Here is a 19,264-nt window from a genome sequence, read left to right as displayed (position 1 = left end):
CGTATTGCATGGAGGACTGGGTGTTATACGTGAACACTGAACCATGGAACACTACATCAAAAACTAATGATGTATGGGGCACCTGGGTGGCTCAGTGGGTTAAGCCTCTGCCTTTGGCTCAGGTCATGGTCTCAGGGTCCTGGGATTGAGCCCTGCATCAGGCTCTCTGCTCAGTGGGGAGCCTGCTTCCCTCTCTCTCTGCCGACTTGTGATCTCTCTCTCTGTCAAATAAATAAATAAAATTTTTTAAAAAAACCTAATGATGTACTATATGATGACAACATAACATAATAAAAAATTATAAAATAAATCATAGCCATTACCCTCTGGGGGAAAAAATAAATGTGATTCAATACTAAAAAAAAAAGAAAGAAAGAAAACAAGTGATATGGGGAGGGGGGGCATGCTTGGAGGGACTAGGGAGTCCACATGAAAAAAACCTCAAGGGAAGCTACATACCCATGAAACAAGAAGAGGGTGCTACATTTTATAGGAAGGAACACTCGGACAACACAAAAGAGCCTTTAGAAATTAAAATACAATAGCAGAATTTTAAAATCTGTAGGAAGACTGGAAGGTAAGACTGAAGAAATCTTCTAAAAAGCAGAGCAAAAATAGAACAAGATGGAAAATGAGAGAGAGAGAGAGAGCACCAGGCCAGGAAATCTATCAGAGTAATAAAAGTTCCGGAGAGAGCAGAGGAAACAGAGGAGAAGGAGCGTCGGGTAAAATAATTTCAGAAAAATTTCCCGGAACAGATGGAGGAGAGTTTTTAGGTTGAAAGGGCTCTCAGTGAGCACAAAGCATGAAAGTCAGCTCACACCAAGACATACCCATGGTGAAACTTCAAACATGGAGCCATCCAAGATCCTGAAAGCTTTCAGAGAGAAAAACCAGGTCACACAAAAATTACCGAAACTCGGAATAGCTCAACAGTAACACTGGAAACCTAGAAGACAATGGAGCCATGCCTTCAAATTTTTAAGGAAAATCACTTCCGACCTAGAATTCTATATCCAGCAAAACTACCTTTAATCAACTATAGGGTAGAACAAAGATATTTTTAGACAGGCACGATTTCAAAAGTTTCTTTCCCTTGTGGCCTTTTCTTGGGCAGCTGCTGGTGTTCTACTGAAAGAGCTGGTAGGAGGGGGAGACATGGTATTTAGGAAAGAGGAGCAAGGAGAGGAGGATATCTCAGGGCACCTGTGGGGCAGAGAGAACGACCAGCTCACATGCCCAGGCCAGGCAGTGCCAAAAGTGGGACCGGGCGGGAAGCTGACCGGCCGCCCAGACCCTGGGAGGGGAGGCTCAGATAACTGGCAGAGCATGAGGTGGAATCTGTGAGAAGTTTGTAGAAAGTGAGCAAGCATAAAAATGACAATTATTAACTCTAGGAAAAATAAACCCCCAAAAATCTGCTGGAAAGGAAAAGTAAGCAAAGTCAGCTGCATGCCTCTGGCCCAAGGAGTGTTTACAGAGTAAAAGTAATACAAACACTGAAGATGGCTTTTACTGAGCCTGCTGTCTGTGAGGATGGGGGCCAGGGAAGGGGGCACGGGTGCTGGGACAGGGCTGCGGAAGGGAGGGAAGCTAAATCCCTGGCCTCCAGAGAGAGAAGTAAGTAAATAATGCCTAAAGCAAAAACAACATGCTGCTTTTTTTTTTTTTTTAAGATTTTATTTATTTATTTGACAGAGATCACAAGTAGGCAGAGAGGCTGGCAGAGAGAGAAGGGGAAACAGGCTCCCCACTGAGCAGAGAGCCCCATGCAGGGCTGGATCCCAGGACCCTGAGATCATGACCTGAGCCAAAGGCAGAGGCTTTAACCCATTGAGCCACCCAGGCACCCCGCTGCTTTTTGATAACCAAGAAATGAACTGAACATATTGAAATGGCTCCCTTTTGGGGAATGAGATATGGGATAGGTACCTATGGAATGTTCTTTTAGAGCAAAACCTTGTACTGTGTGGGACTGTTAAATTGGTGTTTGTACATAACTTGAATAAAAGCTTAACAATTAAAAATGATAAAAAGGTGGGCAGTTAAAGTCAGCCTTTACGGTCCAGTTTGAATATAAGATTCCTTGGCTGGAGGAGTAGTGAAGGGACAGAGGTCCAAGGGGAGGGAGGTTGAAGATTTGTTTCTTGATTACAGTGCTGGTAAGGTGAGTGTGTTCACCTTTTTTTTTTTTTTTTCCTTTGCTCCCAGTGCAAAAAGGTGGTTTTATGAAAGCATAGGGGCAGGACCCATGGGTAGAAAGAGCTCAAGTGTGTTTTTTTGGTGAAAATTAATCCAGCTGCACACATGACTTGTGCACCTTTCCTCGTGTATTTTTTAGTAAGATAACATGTTTACTTAAAAAATAGTATCAAGCCACATTCCGTTCAGCAGCTCTGGGGTACAGATAGTGCACTTAGCAGTGGTGTTCCAGATCAGAGAAATCCAAGCCCCCCAGTGGCCCAGTTGGTGGGAGTCTATTCTTTTTGGGGTTCCCGTCCCTCCAGGATTTTTGAGTATGCCCCAGGACCACTCCATGTTCTGAGGTCAGCGCTGGGTGGCGTTGCCAGGCCCCACAGCCATGCTGTCTCTGGTGGGGTAAGGTCTTGCAGTTTTTCCTGGGCTCCCCAGGCTGCTTTCATGCTCACCTTTACCGTTCCCTGGAGTGTCTGTCGACCCCAGTCCAGCAGCACCTCGGGACAGCAGAGGGGTTGGCAGGATGGCTCACAGAACAGACACCCTCCTTCTTGAGCTCGCCCCATCTTCCTCATCAGTGACTCTTTCCACTGTGTTTTTACAGTTGATCAGTGGGTAACAAATATCAGTGACCTTAACATTTTGTTGAAAAGTGCCTGTCTGGGAAATGTGGCTTAAATCAGCCTCCAGCTCTGTATCCAGCCAAGTCCCACCCTGAAATCCCTAACTCCAGCAGCCACCAGGGAATTAGAAGGGCAGGAAATGAATGCTTCCAGCTGGAAACAAGAATCTGCATCTAACTTCTCTGTTCCATGCTCACAAGGAGGACCACAAGGTTTCCCCCACTCAACTCAGGTGTTCCTGCCACCCATCTCTTATAGGAAAACCCAGCCCCCACCTCCTCCTCTTCCTCACTGTAAACTGGGCAGGAATGCAACACTGCCTTTGGTGCAAAATATCTTTTCTGTTATTATGCAGAACACTCTTATTTCCCTTCTGCCGAACTTTTCAGTGTTACATTTTAACTTTCCTGCGGCATGATCGGAAGATCTGCTCCAGTATTTTAACCAGATCCAAAGAGCAGTATCCCCTTCGCAACTGTCACTTACACCTCTGGACCCTGGACATTGCCACCAGTCCCTATCCTCAGAAAACACTAGGTCCCAGCAGGTGATCTCGCTGCGCGTACACTGTTGCTACACTGTTGCTACACTGTTGCAGTAACAGTGGGGGGTGGGGAAAAGGGTGGGGGAGGATGGAATTGCAAGTATGGTGGGATTAAGGCCCCACGGGAGAAACTTCCCCAGCCTCCATACCAAGAATGCCTGTCCTTGTCCTTAACAGTGAGGTTGTGTTTTCATTAAGGGCACCATGAATCTTCCATCGGGCCCCTTTCCCTCTTCACATCACCAGTTCGGAAGCTCAGAGCCAGGCTGTGGCATCTGGTGAGGAAATGGGACCTTCCGTGTTTGCCTGAGCCTTAACTAACCTCACACCCATGGGTGTGCTTCCTCATTCTTGTTTTTCCTTTGTCTCATTTCTCTTACTTTAAATATATTTTACTGTTGTGCTCATTTTTGTAAGTCTTAAGATATCTTTTCAAGACCTAAATACTATTTTAAAATTTAAAAAATGCAGCAAGAATACAACGATGTAATGGAACTGTGGATAAGCAGGGCGCCTGGGTGGCTCAGTCGGTTAAGTGTCTGGCTTTGGCTCAGGTCATGATCCAAGGGTCCTGGGATCGAGTCCCACGTTGGGCTCCCTGTTTGGCAGGGAGCCTGCTTCCTACTCTTCCTCTTTCTGCCCCTCTCCCCCTGCTCATGTTCTCTCTCTCTGTCTCAAATAAATAAAATTTAAAATCTTAAAAAAAAAAAGGAAACAAGGAATTGTCGGTAAGCAGTGGAAAGTAACTTGTGAGAAAAGATTATTGTATTGGGGTGATGGGAGTAATTTATTTTCCCTTAAAAAGGGAATGAGTAATTTATTTTACCTTAAAAATGTATATTAATATTGCAAAGTATGATAAATAATATCTTTAGTAATTTTTTTCTGATTGTAAAAGTATGTTCATCTTAGAAAATGTAGAAAATAAAAATACAAAAATGAAAATATTCATCATCTACATCTCTAGATATCAATATTATCTTTTTGGTATATTTGTTTCTGTGCTTTTTTTTTTAGATGCATCTGTGTGTATATGTGTTAACTGTGTATTTTCCAAATTTAAGTAACTCTTTATTGCTTTTTTTGTACACTATTGTTTTCAGGTAACGGCACGTTTTTGAACATTTTCCCTTGCTTGGGATTTCTTTGCACCATCATTTTATCTTACTTGTTTAAAGATTTTACTAATTGTTTTGAGAAAGAGAGTGAAGGGAGGGGGGAAGGATAGAGAGAGAAGCAGAATTCCTGCTGCACTGTGTGCCCGACACAGGGCTGGATCCCAGGACCCTGAGATCATGACCTGAGCTGAAGGCAGACGCTTAACCAGCATGCGCCATGATTTTAAATCACGTCAAGTTGTGTTGTCCTCGTTTATGCACGCACCCTGTTTACTCAGCACATTTCCCCCTTTGTTGGACATTTAGGTAGTTCACTTGTAGTCCTTATTTTCTGGGTTTATGTAGATGGCCAAACAAGCCATCTTTACCAAAATGTGTTTCTTCTACAGAACTTTTTTCTTCTCTTTCTCATTGCAGTGGTGTCAGGTTCATCATCCAGCTCCAAGTATGACCCTGAGATCCTGAAGGCTGAGATTGCCACCGCGAAATCCCGGGTAGGTCCCCTTTGCCGGTACTGCGGGGGGTGGGGGGTCACGGAGGCAGCCCCAGACCCCTTGCCCGCCCACCCACAAGACCAGAGCAGGTGCTTCCACCAGGCAGTGGTGGCCCATGCCGACCACCAGTATCCCAAATGATAGCAGAGGCGGCAGTTGTCCCAGTATTTGTGACGGTAACCACAGCTGCCATTTCACTGCATCCCGGCACAGGGCTCAGGGCTTTATGTCTCGTGTTCTCGAAGCAAGTCCATGAAGCAGCTATTGTCCGCGTCTGCACTTCAGTGATGAGCACACACAAGCTGAGGGGGGCTGAGAAGCTCGCCCAGGGTCACAAGGACTCAGGCTGCCTCCACAGGGCTTCACATCATGTGCTGTCTTTCTAGTTGTTGCATGCTCTCCATTGTCTTATTTAACTGCTTCACCACAATGACTTCCTGACTTCTTGGGGATTAATAGGATCCCCATTGTCCTGATGTGGAACGAAAGCACAGCAGTTAAGGGACTTGCTCAAGGGAAAGCCAGTATTTTGAACAGTGGTTCAGTTACACTTCGAGTAGGTTCTCCAAATTCTCACGCCTGCAAGAAAACGTGAAAGGGGGCAGCGGGTTTGGGGCGAAGCAGGAGGGACCGGTGGGAAGTGAGTGACCGAGAGAGCTGGGCCCTGCCTAAAGGTGTAGTTGAGTTGCAGCCCTCCCCCACTGGGGCCATGCTGGAATGAGGGCTCAGAGTCAGCAGACCTTCTAATTTTAGAAAACAACTATACTTAGGCTTGTTATAGGAAATCTCTCAATATTTCATTATTAGCAGTTAACTTTTTTTATTTAATAACTGCAAGCCAAACAAAGCATTCCTGCCCGTCCAGTCTGGCTCCATGAGCTGTGTCTTGCCTCTTGCCTCCATGCCCAGCACCCCTGTACCCATTCCCTGCTCTATGTAATGCACAGCCCTACGAATGACTATGTTTCTCATCTGTCTGAATGGGAAAGGGAGGCTCAGAGAGGCGAGGTGGCTTGACAGAGGTCACCCGGCTAGGCAGTAAGAAGGCGAAGTTCTGTCTCAGGTCAGGGAGCACTGTCCACCTCCTGTTTCCCTCAAGTGAGGGCTGACCCGGGATGACCTGCAGGATAGCCAGGCTGGGCTGCCGACCGCACGAGCAGCTGCAGAGACCAAGGCAACATCAGTGAGGGGAAGGTGTTAGGACCATGTGGCCCAAGGGATATCAACCTGAAGCATTATGTAGGGGCTGCGGGGGGCTCTGGGATCCCCTTGGAGGAGAAGGCAGCCCGCGGTTCCATATCAACCTCTGATCTGGCCTATCTGTGGTCTGCTGCCATCCAGGTCAACAAGCTCAAGAGAGAGATGGTTCACCTCCAGCAAGAGCTGCAGTTCAAAGAGCGTGGCTTTCAGACCCTGAAGAAGTAAGTCCACTGTGTCTGCAGAGTGTGGGAAGTTCCCATCCTCCCCTGGCTGCCCCTGTCTGTCTCTGTAAGGCCACTCTCATCATTCGATTCCAGCTGTCCGCTGGTATTTACTGAAGATACTGTCTCCCAGGGTTGAGGTGTGGGAAGAGAAAAGGGGAATCATTTCTTTTTTTTTTCTTTCCTTTTTTTTTTTTTTTTTGGAAGATTTTATTTCAGAGAGAGAGCATGCAAGCATGAATAGGGGGAGGGGCGGAGGGAGAAGCAGTCTCCCGCCAAGCAGGGAGCCTAATGCGGGCTCAGTCACAGGACCCTGGGATCATGACCTGAGCCGAAGGCAGACGCTTAACTGACTGAGCCACCCAGGCGCCCCAAGGGAAATCCTTTCAAACCAGAGTTCTCATTGTCCTCTGAATTCCTGAAGCCACTAAAGTCTGTTCCGTTCCCTTGAGTTTTACCACGCAGTCACAGAAACAAGTTTGCTAGGCATTTCTGGTCACCTGTCTCATCTCCTCTGGAAGATCCAGTAGGATCTGGTACACACACAAACAAAACACACTCTTCTTTCCCCTGGCCCCTAAAGACGAGCAGCTCATGTGCCCCGCTGAAGGAACAAGGCTCTCTTCCGTAACACACAGATCACCAGACGAGCGTGCCCAGTGCCACTCAAACTATACTCTGCGGGTGACTTACGGAGTTTCCAGGGTAACTTGGACCAAATGGACTGTTGAGAAGCTGACTTGCCACCAGCAAAGAGCTCTGTTGTTTCCTTAGAGCAGGTGCATTGATTGCTGTTACCATTATTACACTAGCTAAGATTTGCTGAGCAGTTTCTCTGCCAGGAAGCACTTTCAGTGTTTCTGCCTGGGTGACCTCATTTCATCCTCATTGCTACTCTGTAAGGAATGTTCCTGTAGGAAACCGAGTCCCATAGTAGGTGCTCAGTAAGCATTACTGAAGAGTCACACAGGTAGCGAATACTTGTGTGTTGAGTCATTTTCAGTGCATCTAGTAGACTCGGTGTATAGTCATTGCAGGGTGTCTGGGGGCCTATTGGAAGCCCCAGTGCAGGCATGTAGTCCGTTTCTCCATTGTAAGGGACATCTCACTTAGATTCCCAGGGAGGCCACATCCCTACACACAACTGCTTCTCTAGTCACTTGCCTTTTCTCCCTCTCTCTGCCTGTACCTTTTCCTCATCCTCTGAATCTCAGATCCACCCCCACCACTCTGTGACCGCAGCTGCAAACCTTGGGATGCCTGCCTCCAGGCTCTGTGAATCAAAGGAACTGTGACCACTGTCAGGGTTTGGTTGGTTCTTATTCCTGTCCTCCTATCCCCCAAGCCCTCACAGCCTGGTGGGGGGGCTACCATGAACTTCCCCACACACAAGGTCTAAGAAAGTATAGATTGTGATAATACATTTTTGTACTATAAATTATTATAAAATACAGTTTTATATATGTGTGCTTATATAGATACCTAAGTTATTAATATACATCTATGTCCATATGCCACTGACAATCAGCAAGAGCAGGAATATGAACTTAGGAAAGTCCTGTTTGTGATCTATAAAGCAAATAGCCTCATGAGCCCTCCAGAGTCTGAACACATAGTTTAATGGTTAGTCACTCCCATGTCATCGTACCGCAGGGGCCCTCCCCCACCTTCCTGCAATCCTCAGAAGCTTCTGGTTAGAACATTTCCCATTATTCTCTGAGCCACCACAAACCTGTTTTACCACTTTGTCACCCTGTAGCAGCATTGAAAATTCTTGTTCTTTGGTAAGCTGACGCTGAAACCCCAAAGACAAGCCTCCTTTTTTGCCTCCTCCCTCCACCCAGCTGATGTTTGATATCAGGCCCAGATAAGACGCATGGCAGCCCTGACCGCCCACACTCCTTACCCGAAGCTGGCTCCGTGTTCGGCGTGAGAGAAGGCATCTGCTTTCTTGCACACCTTGGCAGAGAGGGTTAAGAATGTAGCTTCAAGAGGCCGATGGCCTGGGGTCAAATCCCAGTTCCCTGGGACCTTGCAAAAATGACTTAACCCCCTGAGCTTTGGTTACTTTATCTGAAAAGTGATTATGAAGATGAAACAGAAGCGTGTGACAGTGCCTGGCAGTGAGTGTAAGTGTCAGCAAGGGATGTGGGGGGATGACCTCCAACTACTTGCTGGCTTAGATTTGGGGAGGAACTCTGTTAGCCCCAGGCTAAAGGCTATGCTGGGCAAACACTATGCATCAGTCACCTCAGTTCACTGTCTCTTCCCCTTTAAGAAAAGTTTTTGTTCTGTCTTGTTTTATAGATGAGGGCACTGATGAAGTTGAACGTAAACCATAGTCTGCCACCCTACCCCCACCCCACCAGTAAGCAGCGGGGCAGAATTAGAACCCAGGACTGTTGTGTTTTGCCACTCATGTGCTAATACTTTCCTTTCTGGCTTCATCCTTAATAACCCCCTCCTCACACCCAGAAAATATGAGGCCTTTTTCCATGTGCTTTAGGATCTTTTTCAGAGGCTAGTGGTGGGAGGTGATCTCGTCACGTCTACCTACCTCTCAGCCTCTTCCCTTCACAGAGTACGGGAGAAGGCGAAACTCATCCAGCTGTCGTGACCATGTTCATGGTCAGCAACCCCAGTTTTAAAAAAGGGAAAGGGTGGTGAGAATTGAAGGATACCTCTATGGCAACTAAAAAGAAAAATCGAGATGAAAGCTCGGGACTTGGGTCCATCAGCTTCCTCGAGCCCTTGTAAATAGGAAAGAATTGGTATGTCCTCCGTTGGGGAGGAGGGCCATGCGGCGTCTTTCCCCATGTCCCCAGAGCCTCCCTGCCCAGGTGAGAGTTGCCTGGACAAGACCGAAAGGAGTTGGCTGCTGTCAGAGCCTTTGCCCTGCTTCTCTGTGGCTGTGCTGTGGCTAGCGGGTATGTGACTCTCTGGACAGCTGCATGATTTGGAAATTCTAAAACACACGCAGCCCACTACACCCTCCCCTCCCCTGCAAACACACAACTTTTCTTTCCCTTAAATAAAAAAAGAGAGAGAGAGAGAGATTCATTCACTGAGCACATAATGGAGACCCTTTGTTCCCCTCTCCCCCCCCAATCCCAAGAGTGTTCCCTCTTGGAGCTCCTCTCTGGAGCCAAATTCCAGAGCCTGGGTTGCTAAGGCCCCTGAGAGAAATCAGGTAGAGGCTGTTTGAGGAGCCCAGGGCACGGCAGACAAACCGCTTCTGTCTCATCCTGCTGAGGATTCAGAGCCTTCCTCATCCTGCTGGCAGAGGACGGCAGGGCACAGCCCCCTCCCCGGAGCCCCCAGCCCTGCTCGAGCAAATGGCATCTCTCCTGCACCCCCCCCATCCCCGACTCGGGGCACGGCCACCTCCGGTCCTGGGGGACCCTCCTCTCCACAGAGCATCTCAGGCAGGCCTCTGCTACAGAAAGCTCCCTTTAGACTAATTTTTCAAACTAAATCTGAGACCAGTCTTAGCCAACCTGGCAGGCTTGCTCAGGCCCAAGTCCTCGAAAGGAATAGACAGGCTATTTTTAGTGGGGACACATAAATGGGGCTTTGTTTTCTCTCCACGGAGGCTGACATAACGGACGGGCAGGGGGAGGGCCGTGCTGAGACCCGGGTTCTCTCCCTCTCTCCTGCTTGGAGGCACAGACAAACCCGGAGGAAAACCTGCTCCCGCCACCGCCACCGTCAGTGATTCCCCACTCAGGTTATTTTTAGCCCAGGACAGTTTGGCCTCTAGCAGGGCACCAGAGAGGAATGCCTGTGAGCGGTTTCTCATCCTGAAATAATGGGTCTGTGGTGTTCCCTCAGACTGTAAGACTTCCTTTTCTCCACTGGGGACTAAGACCTCAGGCCTAGCCTTTGGGGAAAGTGTGAAGCAGTAAAATTTCATCTCTTTCCTCAGAAGCTCTTCCACACCACAGCCTCCTTCCCCAGGGGGCCCAGACCTCCACCATCTCTGGTTTGGTCTGATCTTCAGAAAGCAACATCAAGACCCTTAATTTTTTTTTTTTTTTTTTTTTTTTTTACTCTTTTCCACCACCAAAATGAACCCGGACGGAGTGCCTCGATAAGCTGGTTTGGTCCATACACCCTAGTCCACCACCTGACTATCCATCCTTTATCCTGTTTGACATTCCTAACATTTTCGGGAACATGAGCTGGGCAGGTGACCTTTTCCAGGTGTTTTCAGAGGAGCAAGCCAAGCCTCCGTGCATTGAGGGCCATGCCCAAGGTCATGCTGCTGAGTCGCAGGGCTGGGAGTTTTTCATCATTCACAGCTTTCCTTTATTGTGCCTGTTGACTCGCAAATGCTTATTAAAGCCAGTGGGTCTCAGCTGGGGTTGATCTTGCTCCTCGACCCCAAGGAGCACTGGGCAGAGTATGGAGGTGTTTTGGGTCATCCCAGCTCGGGGTCAGGATGCTGCTGGCATCTCATGGGCAGGACCAGGGAGGCTTCTAAATATCCAACAACGCACAGGACAGCCCCCCACCACAGAGAATCATCCTCCTCAAATGTCAAGACGTTGAGGTTGAGAGACCCCAAGTCAAAGGAATGTTCTGTGCCAGATACTGAGTTTATTCAGTCCCACCTTGTCCCAGTGATCAGTCAAGGATACCACCATGTATAGCACTAAGTAGAACACAACATAATGGTTGCAGTGTCATAGCTACACACAGTGTGAGGGGAATTCCTAGCCCAGCCTGGAGGAGACAGGGAGGTCATCAGGGAAAGCTTCCTGTAAGAGCTGGTGCTTGATTTCAAGGGTGGTACAGAAACCCCACACCATGAGACATTTCACAGGCACCTGCTGTGCCTCATCCCACAGGTAGGACCTGGGGAGGGTGGATGTGCAGGACAGAGAGGAGCCTTCTTACAGGACTGAAGTCCATCGTCTGCTTTTGCCCTGGGGAGACTCAGACTCCATCCCTCACCCTGTCTTTGTTTGACCTTCCCCATTGACTGTTTCCTAGAATCGATAAGAAAATGTCTGATGCTCAGGGCAGCTACAAATTGGATGAAGCTCAGGCCGTCTTGAGAGAAACAAAAGCCATCAAAAAGGCCATCACTTGTGGAGAAAAAGAAAAGCAAGATCTCATTAAGGTACAAGAGTTCCAGGGATCAGCGGCAGGGTGGGGTGGGGGCCAGGGGTCCCACGTGGATTTCTCTGAGCGCCTCTCTGTGCCAGGACTCACGGTGTTTCTGCATGCTGCACAGTCACGGAGTTCTCACTGCTCGTTTTCTTGCCCTTCCAGTCTCATAGAGTAGGGAAAGGAGGTTCAGAAGCATTAGGTGACTTGTGTAAGGTCACAGAGCTGGCAGAGTTGGAACAGCAGCCGGCTGCTCCAGTCCAAAGGTCATGTCCTCGCCACTCACTCTGGCCACCTGGCTTCCTTCTCAAAGGACCAGATGGGGAGGTGGTTTCGACGTCGATAGCCCCAACATCAAAATGTAACATCTTCCTAAGTATTTCATCACCTGTTGTCTGTGCTGAGGACTGAACAAATGAGGGTCAATGTGATTTCACATGCTGGGCACTTTGCACGCGTTGTGCCTCACTTGTCTCTTAAATTAGCCCTAGTTCACCCCTTCTCACAGCTAACAATGAACGGGACAGCTCAGAGTCAGGGGTAGAGCCAGGATTTGAACCTGGACTCAGAAGCCTGTTCTTTTAATCCCTGGACACTCCACCTCCCCTCACAGGAGCCACCCTGACCTCTGAGATACTGAGTGTGTTTGTGTTCCCATTGGCAGACTAGGAGTCAGGCTTCTTTATCGTGAAGGAAGCTTTACGTGAAGCTTTATCCTTTTCGTGAAGGGAGCTTTACGGTCTCTGACAGAGAATGATCTTGAAGCTCTTGCCCAGGGCAGCAGCCCAATGAAAACATCCAGGCCCTGGTTGACAGGGAGCCGTATTCCTATTGTAATTAGCAATTAAGAGTGCTGAGTCTTCCGTCAAACAGACCAGGCCAAATTGTGCTCTGTCATTTGCCAGCCTTTCCGTGGAAAAACTCCCTTATCAATAAAATGGGGCTAATCTTCAGTCATTTCTCATATGACCGATGTCAGGATTCAGTAAGCTGGTGGTAAAGCTGACAGGTAGTGAGAATCAGCTGTATTAGCTGTACCTTAGCCTGGTCACCTCTTTAAATCAGTATGATAGTCCCGTGACATCAGACCTGTGGTTCTTCCTGTTTTTCAGGAGAGGAAACTGAGGTACAGGAGTGCTTCATCAACTAGCTCAGGTCACCCAGCTGGGAGGTAGCAGTGCAGGGATTCCAGGTCAGGCCATGTGGCTCCAGAGCCAGGGTCCATACCGGTCACTCCCAGGGAAAAGCCCCGGCACCGAGCAACTACCCCCTTCCTGCTAGCTCTTTACTTACCTTCCCGGAACGAGCGTGGCTTCCTACTGAATGACGCAAGGCGGGGAGGAGAGCACATGGAGGGGGACAGACCAGAGCTCCCTCCCGGGCAGTTGTGTTGCTAACCCTGTCCTCCCCTCTTCAGAGCCTCGCCATGCTGAAGGATGGCTTCCGCACAGAGAGAGGGTCCCACTCTGACCTGTGGTCCAGCAGCAGCTCTCTGGAAAGTTCGGGTTTCCCGCTGCCGAAACAGTACCTGGATGTGAGCTCCCAGACGGACATCTCGGGAAGTGTGAGTAGGCCGTGCGTCCAGGAGGCAGCTGTAGAGGGCCGCCACCTTCTTGTTTCTCAACTGACATGTGGACCGGTGTCTCTCTGTGGCCCTGGCTGTTAACTCAGCCTCCTGGAGCTCTCTTCTCTTGCAGACCTCTTGGCCCCAGGATGACATGAGGTGACAGTGTGAGGAAAAACCAGTGCCGACTCCATGGTCCTGGTTGTTGCCTGTCCACGTGCTTGCATCTATAGATGTTGCACAGAAAGCAGGTCTGAAGGACCAGGGTCTCTCTCGGGCTCCCTTTTTACAGATTTGTATCACCATTCTGTTTTTCTTTCACCAGCTATAAAACAGGTGATATCTTCTCTCTGTTTGTCCCGAAACATTATATGCGACTTTCAGACAGCTCTCTTCGAAAGCTCAGGCTGGTCATAGGAGTAAATAGTGTGAGTGCCTTCCGGATTTACTCCATGGAAGTTTTAGAGCAGGACTGACCCACGGCCATCTGGATCGTTTGGAGAATTGTTGTTTTCCTAGAGCAGTTGACATCGCACAGACCCACCTCCCAGCCTCGTGGCTAAATGATGTTCTTCTCTGGTTACTTCCGCTGTGTCCCCACTTGTGAGGAGAAGCTCTGTCCATGTCTGCTTGGGTGAGCCCTGGAGCTATCGGCCATTCTTGACAGAATGATGCGGCCAGTGGGCTCTGCCCTCCCTCTCCATGCTGCCCAGGTGTTCAGCTCCAAGCCACTGTAGGCCTCCCTGCCAGTTCTAGGACCTTCTTCTCAGTCACTGAGTGTTTCAGTCCTGCCTGCAGCCTCCCTGAGTTTTTAGCTGGGCCCCTCCCCATCTCTCCCAGGATATCTTTCTTGTATATTGGTTGCCCCTGTTTCCTTCTGACCAGCTGTCCTCCATGCTGCTGGGGCTTGAATGGGCTCCAAGCCATTCGGGACTGCAAGATGATATTCTAGGCGCTCGGCTTCTCTACTGGAAGTGATGGATGTCTGAATTTGGGGGTCTTCCCACAGCCTGCAGGAAGGAAAGTGTCTGCCTGACTAGCTTCCCTGCTATCACACAGCCAACTCAGTAATTGGGGGCTATTCTTAGTTACTTCCCACGCAAGCTGTCAAGTCTCTCATGAGCTCTTGAAATCCAACTCCGCACCGGTCACAATGGCCCTATAATTCCCGACTTTGTTCTTTCCCCCAGTTTGCCACGAGCAGCAACAATCAGTTGGCAGAGAAGGTCAGATTGCGCCTTCGATACGAAGAGGCTAAGAGAAGGTAATTAGGGGCTGGGGACGGGATGGCTCCAGTGATGACAACCACCATTGCACAGTGTCTGCTCCTTGCCTGACTCTTCACACACCTCCTCCTCTTTAATCCTCCACGATTAGGATGATAAGGATTACGATCTTTATATTTTAACCCTCTCTGAAGCTCAGAGAAGAAATGACCGAGCCAGAGACACTTAACTAGGTAAAAAGTGGCACTGTGCTTTGAACCCAGATCTGTGAAACCTCCACTTACTCAGCTCGGTTTCTGTAATCAGGGTTTTCCAGTGATCCTATGAGTAGCCTGGGTTGAAGGAGCACAGTGGAGGTTTTAGGGATCCTAAAACAGACGCTGGATCCTGAGCACTATAGTGTCTCCTGCCCAACGAGGAGCCAGCTGTGCTCACAAACCGTGTAGACCCCAGTTGGGATCCACCGCCACAAATAAAATTAAGACCGTAAGCAAAGGTGTTATTTTTGGAGCATCCGTTAGGCACCCCAGGTTTTATAGTAAAGCATCTTTATGTATATCATCTCATTGAATTTTAAGAACAACCTTATAGCATGGTTTGTATTATCTCCAGGGTAGAGAAGAGAAAGGTAAGGTCTAAAATGTTGTAGGACTTCTCAAGATGATGGAGTCAGATTCTGAACTCTGAAGAATCTGGCTCCCAGTCTGCAATCTTCTTAAGCATGGAGCCAAGCTTCCTGGGAAGGAACCCACAGAGTGTGGGGGTGATTGAAGCCAGGCACATCACATCCACATGCTACGTGGCCCACGGACATTTGACACCAGGCCACACAGAGTTTGGGAGCGCCCATCTCTGCCCCTCTGCCAACTCTGTGTGAGCAGCAGAACCCTTCGCAGCAGTGATGGAAATCCTACGGAAACTAGAAGAAGTGGAAAAGGGAATTTGTTGGCTTATTGAATTCCAAAGTCGTAGGATAAACCACCTTCAGGCACAGCTGGATCTAGGGATTCAAATCATTTTACGTAGACTCAGTTTCTCCCCTCTCCACCCTGCTTGCCTTTGTGTCGACAGACTTTCCTAACAAAATGTAAAGGTGACCCCCAGCAATTCTAGAGTTATATACTGTCAGGGTAGCAACCCCAGCAGAAGGAGGACTTGCCTTTCCCAACAGATTTGATGGGTTTTGAGTTTGAGCCTCCCTGGCTTTTCCTGGTGAACCAATCATTGTTGCAGAGTTGGAGGAATTACAATTCTCTGAAGGTCCAGGCATGGGTCATGTGCCTAACTCTGGGAAGGGGATTGAGATCAGCTTTGTGGGAACCAAATGGCTTAAGTATGGGAGGAGTGACTTCCCAAAGAAAATGTGGAGTATTGTTAACAGAGGAGGAGAAATTGGATCCTAGTCAGGTAGAGAAAACACACTGTGCATTATTTCAGCTCCCCCTAGAGGCCCAGCAAAACAGTAAGACTTCTGCTTTTGGACAGCCCCTTGTCCCCTCTGAAGGGGACCACTCTGAACCTTGGATCCATTCTAGCCTACAGTAATGGCTATCTTAGAGGATCAGTTCTGGAGAGACCCAAGCACTGCAGTCTTCCCTCTGGGGTTGAACCATTAAACTTCTAATCGCAGAGCTTCCTGGCTCATGTGCCATTACCCAGTTTCAAACCCCCTTTTCACCCAGAGGTAGTTTTAAGTGTCAAGGACAGAGCGGCCCACTGGTTGGAAAGCAGAGGCTGCAGGGCTTGAAGAAGGGATGGCAGGTGGCTGTAATGAAAAGTCTGCACACCAAGTTTTGTCATGTGTGCATTTCTGCAGAGCGAGTCTAGTGCTTTTCATCAGATCCACAAAAAGGTGGTGGCCCAAAGGTTAAGGAGCACAAGGGAAAGCTCCACTAGAAAGTACGTGTAAGCATTAAGCATCCATCACCCCTTCAGTGTACCACCCCTAGTGGAGCCCCTGCCAGACCTGCCCAGACCACTTGATCCTCAGAGAGGCAAAAGCTACAAAGTTGTCCCAGATTACTCTCTTTGTGAATGTGGCATATAAATTAATCAATTCCAAGAATTCCTCTGATGCACTTGGCTGGGAATGAGCAAAGCCAGATGTGTGTGTCTGCCTGGAATTTTCACGACACGGTGTGGAGATTTTGTCCCCAGCAATGTTTCTATAAATGAAAGGTTGGGCCGCACATCTACAGGTAAGATCGAACTGAGAGTCCAGAGGCCTGGGCACACATCAAGTCCCAGCCGTGTTTATGCCATGCAGGCTTCGGTGAGCCAGGTCCCCTGTGACCCTCTGTCCTGCAGCCTCACTGCCAGGTCTTATCCACACTGTAGGGGTTGGGTGGAGCAACAGTGTGATGCCGAAAGCCTTTGCAAAGGCTGAATCCAAAAGGATTAGGTCAGGATCCCTTTGAGATCTTGGTAGCACTCATCTTAGTTACGTTGTGAATCTCATTTTGGTCCAAAGATAACTTTAATTCTGTCCGGCACTTGGCAACATATAAAGAGCTCTGGGTGATGAGTTTTCATTCGGTTCTCATAACCCACCTTGTGGGTTCTCACCTTACAGTGGGGTCAGTACTGACAGTACTGACCTCACCTGCAGTGAGGAGACTGCATCTCAAAGAGGTTAAGGGATAGAGCTCCCAACTCCTTCCTTTTAACGTTCATAAGTGCCTGCGGTATACCAGGCTGTGCGCTGGAAACTCACATTACCGATGATCTAAGACTCTCCGGCTCAAGGCCTCTGACCCCAGTCTCTGGACTGGGAACGCCCAGTGAGCAACCACAGAGTGCACCGTCATAGCAGTGGGCTCCCCACGGCCAATGGCTGAGTACCTGTCCTGTGCCGGCTCCTCTGGATACGTTAGTGGCTCATTTTCAGAGCAAGGCTCAGGGAGTTCGCCCAACGTTATAACCTAGTAAGTTGGCAAACCAGGTAATAAAACAGTAGCAGCAGATGCATTCATTTGAGTGCTTACTCCATGCCAAACACCGGGCTTTGCGAGTTCCTAGAATATGTCTAAAGCCTCCCACCACAGCCATATGACAAAGGAGTTTTCGTTATTTCCCTCAGGGACACGAAGCGACTTGCCCAAGGTCACATAGCTGGCGGTAGGAGCCTATCGCCTGGTGATGAATCCAGCTCTCTGTTCTACCAGGCTCGTGTCCCTCAGGGCAAGGACATTGCCTTATTGACATTTCCTCCCCACCCCTGCAGAGCGTATTCATTTTTGGCACAGGGGAAGCACCACATGTGTTTGCTAGATAAAAATAGGTTCCTTGAGACGACATGCTGGTCCAGTGAAGACAGTCCCAACCAGAGATGGCTCGGAGGCTGTCACGGCTCCGTGTACATAACCTTGGAAACACAGCCTGTGACCCTGCTCCCGCAGTGCCCTGGGGCACACCCGTCACGCTCGCCTCTCCGCCCACAGGATCGCCAACCTGAAGATCCAACTGGCCAAGCTTGACAGCGAGGCCTGGCCAGGAGTGCTGGACTCGGAAAGGGACCGGCTGATCCTCATCAACGAGAAGGAGGAGCTGCTGAAGGAGATGCGCTTTGTCAGCCCCCGAAAGTGGACCCAGGGGGAGGTAGAGCAGCTGGAGATGGCCCGGAAGCGGCTGGAGAAGGATCTTCAGGCAGCTCGGGACACGCAGAGCAAGGCCCTGACGGAGAGGTACCGCTGGGCTGGGGCCAGGAGTGGGCATGGGACCCTGCCCTCGCTGCTAGTCTGTCCGGCAGCCCAGGCAGGGGGAGGGGCGAGGGAGGCCACCTGGGACACCAGGGCTCTGGCCTAGGAACGCCCACTGTAGAGATCCCACAGCTCTCCAAAGTAGCCAGTTGGGGAAAATGATTCACCGTCTAGAATGCTAGCTCCCTGGGAGTTGGCACAGGGAATCCCAGTACTGAAATGTCTGCTCAGGTACGGGTTTTCAGAAGTTACGTTGTGACTAAGGTCAGCCGCATAACCTTATGTAAGGGAGACCAGTCACTAGGCAGTTTTGTGACGGGTGACTCCGTGATGCAGAAGTTTCACAAAATCGTGCGTACTCTTTCTCTGCGTTGTATCCTCTGAGACTGTCTCTCTTACATTGTGTTTCTTCTCGTGACAGTCACAACCCACCAAGCTGATGTCACCTCAGGCTGAGGGGTTGCACTTTGCACTTTGCAAAACACTAGTTTAGATGGGGATGCAAAGTGAGATGTTTCTAGGGGCCAGGCAGGCAATACCAATGCTGAAGGCCTTCCCGGTGGCAGACTGGGTCAGGCTGGCGTGCATAGACCCCACTTGCCTCAAGTGGGTGCTGACTCCCACCTTCAGCAGGTGGGAATTCGGGCCTTGGGTGGCCAGAGGTCCCCATTCTTCAAGAGTTGTTTGCATTTTTAATTTTTAACCCCTGGCAGCTAGTCCAGTAACTTTTAAAAATATTGTGAAGGCCAAATCATCTTCATCTTTGGGTGTGTTTTAGCTCAAAAGCCACTGGTTTGTGTTCTCTGGATAACAGACTTTATTTCCTTCAGGGTCCCCCCAAGCTCCACACCCACAATGCACAGAGCACAGCCCTGTGTTGAGAGTAGGCCCTGCAGTCCTTAGGTCTTATTCATTCATTCGTTCTGTCCATTGGCCCATCATTGGTTCATTTATTTGCAAAATATTATGATGCGTGTATTCTCTGTGTAAGGCAGTTTGGAGAATTCAGAAACTATTAAGTGGCAGTCCCTGTCCCAGTGCCTTTAAAAATCTGTCCTGGTTATTTTCACTTGTTTTGGCTTCAAATTTTGAGCAAAGTCCCTGCCCTTCAGGAGCTTCGAAGTGAAGGAGGTGATTTTCAAATGTGTGTGTGTGTGTGTGTGTGTGTGTCTAGGGACAGGGATGAGCAAGGGAGTTGAGAGGCAGAAGCCCGGTTGATAAAGCAGGTGAAGCGGCCTGCACCCCCGTGGAAGCAGGCCAGGTGCCTT

The 19,264-nt window shown here is 49.2% G+C and overlaps 1 protein-coding gene across 3 annotated transcripts in view; it reads left to right on the top strand.

Moving 5' to 3' along the window:
• The window catches only part of WWC1 (WW and C2 domain containing 1), a 151,646-nt gene that overhangs the window by 89,229 nt on the left and 43,153 nt on the right, over positions 1-19,264 (top strand). For all 3 annotated transcript variants that reach the window (XM_044229821.1, XM_044229814.1, XM_044229830.1), the window contains 6 exons: positions 4,899-4,975; positions 6,317-6,396; positions 11,392-11,521; positions 12,926-13,072; positions 14,263-14,336; positions 17,739-17,981. In XM_044229821.1, the coding sequence (XP_044085756.1) occupies positions 4,899-4,975; positions 6,317-6,396; positions 11,392-11,521; positions 12,926-13,072; positions 14,263-14,336; positions 17,739-17,981 (751 nt within the window). The remainder of the gene's footprint in view (positions 1-4,898; positions 4,976-6,316; positions 6,397-11,391; positions 11,522-12,925; positions 13,073-14,262; positions 14,337-17,738; positions 17,982-19,264) is intronic.

The sequence above is a fragment of the Neovison vison genome, chromosome 1 (genome assembly GCF_020171115.1).
Source record: "Neovison vison isolate M4711 chromosome 1, ASM_NN_V1, whole genome shotgun sequence".
Classification (NCBI taxonomy): domain Eukaryota; kingdom Metazoa; phylum Chordata; class Mammalia; order Carnivora; family Mustelidae; genus Neogale; species Neogale vison.
Note: the sequence above shows the minus strand (reverse complement) of the source record. Positions and strands in the feature narration are given on the sequence as shown.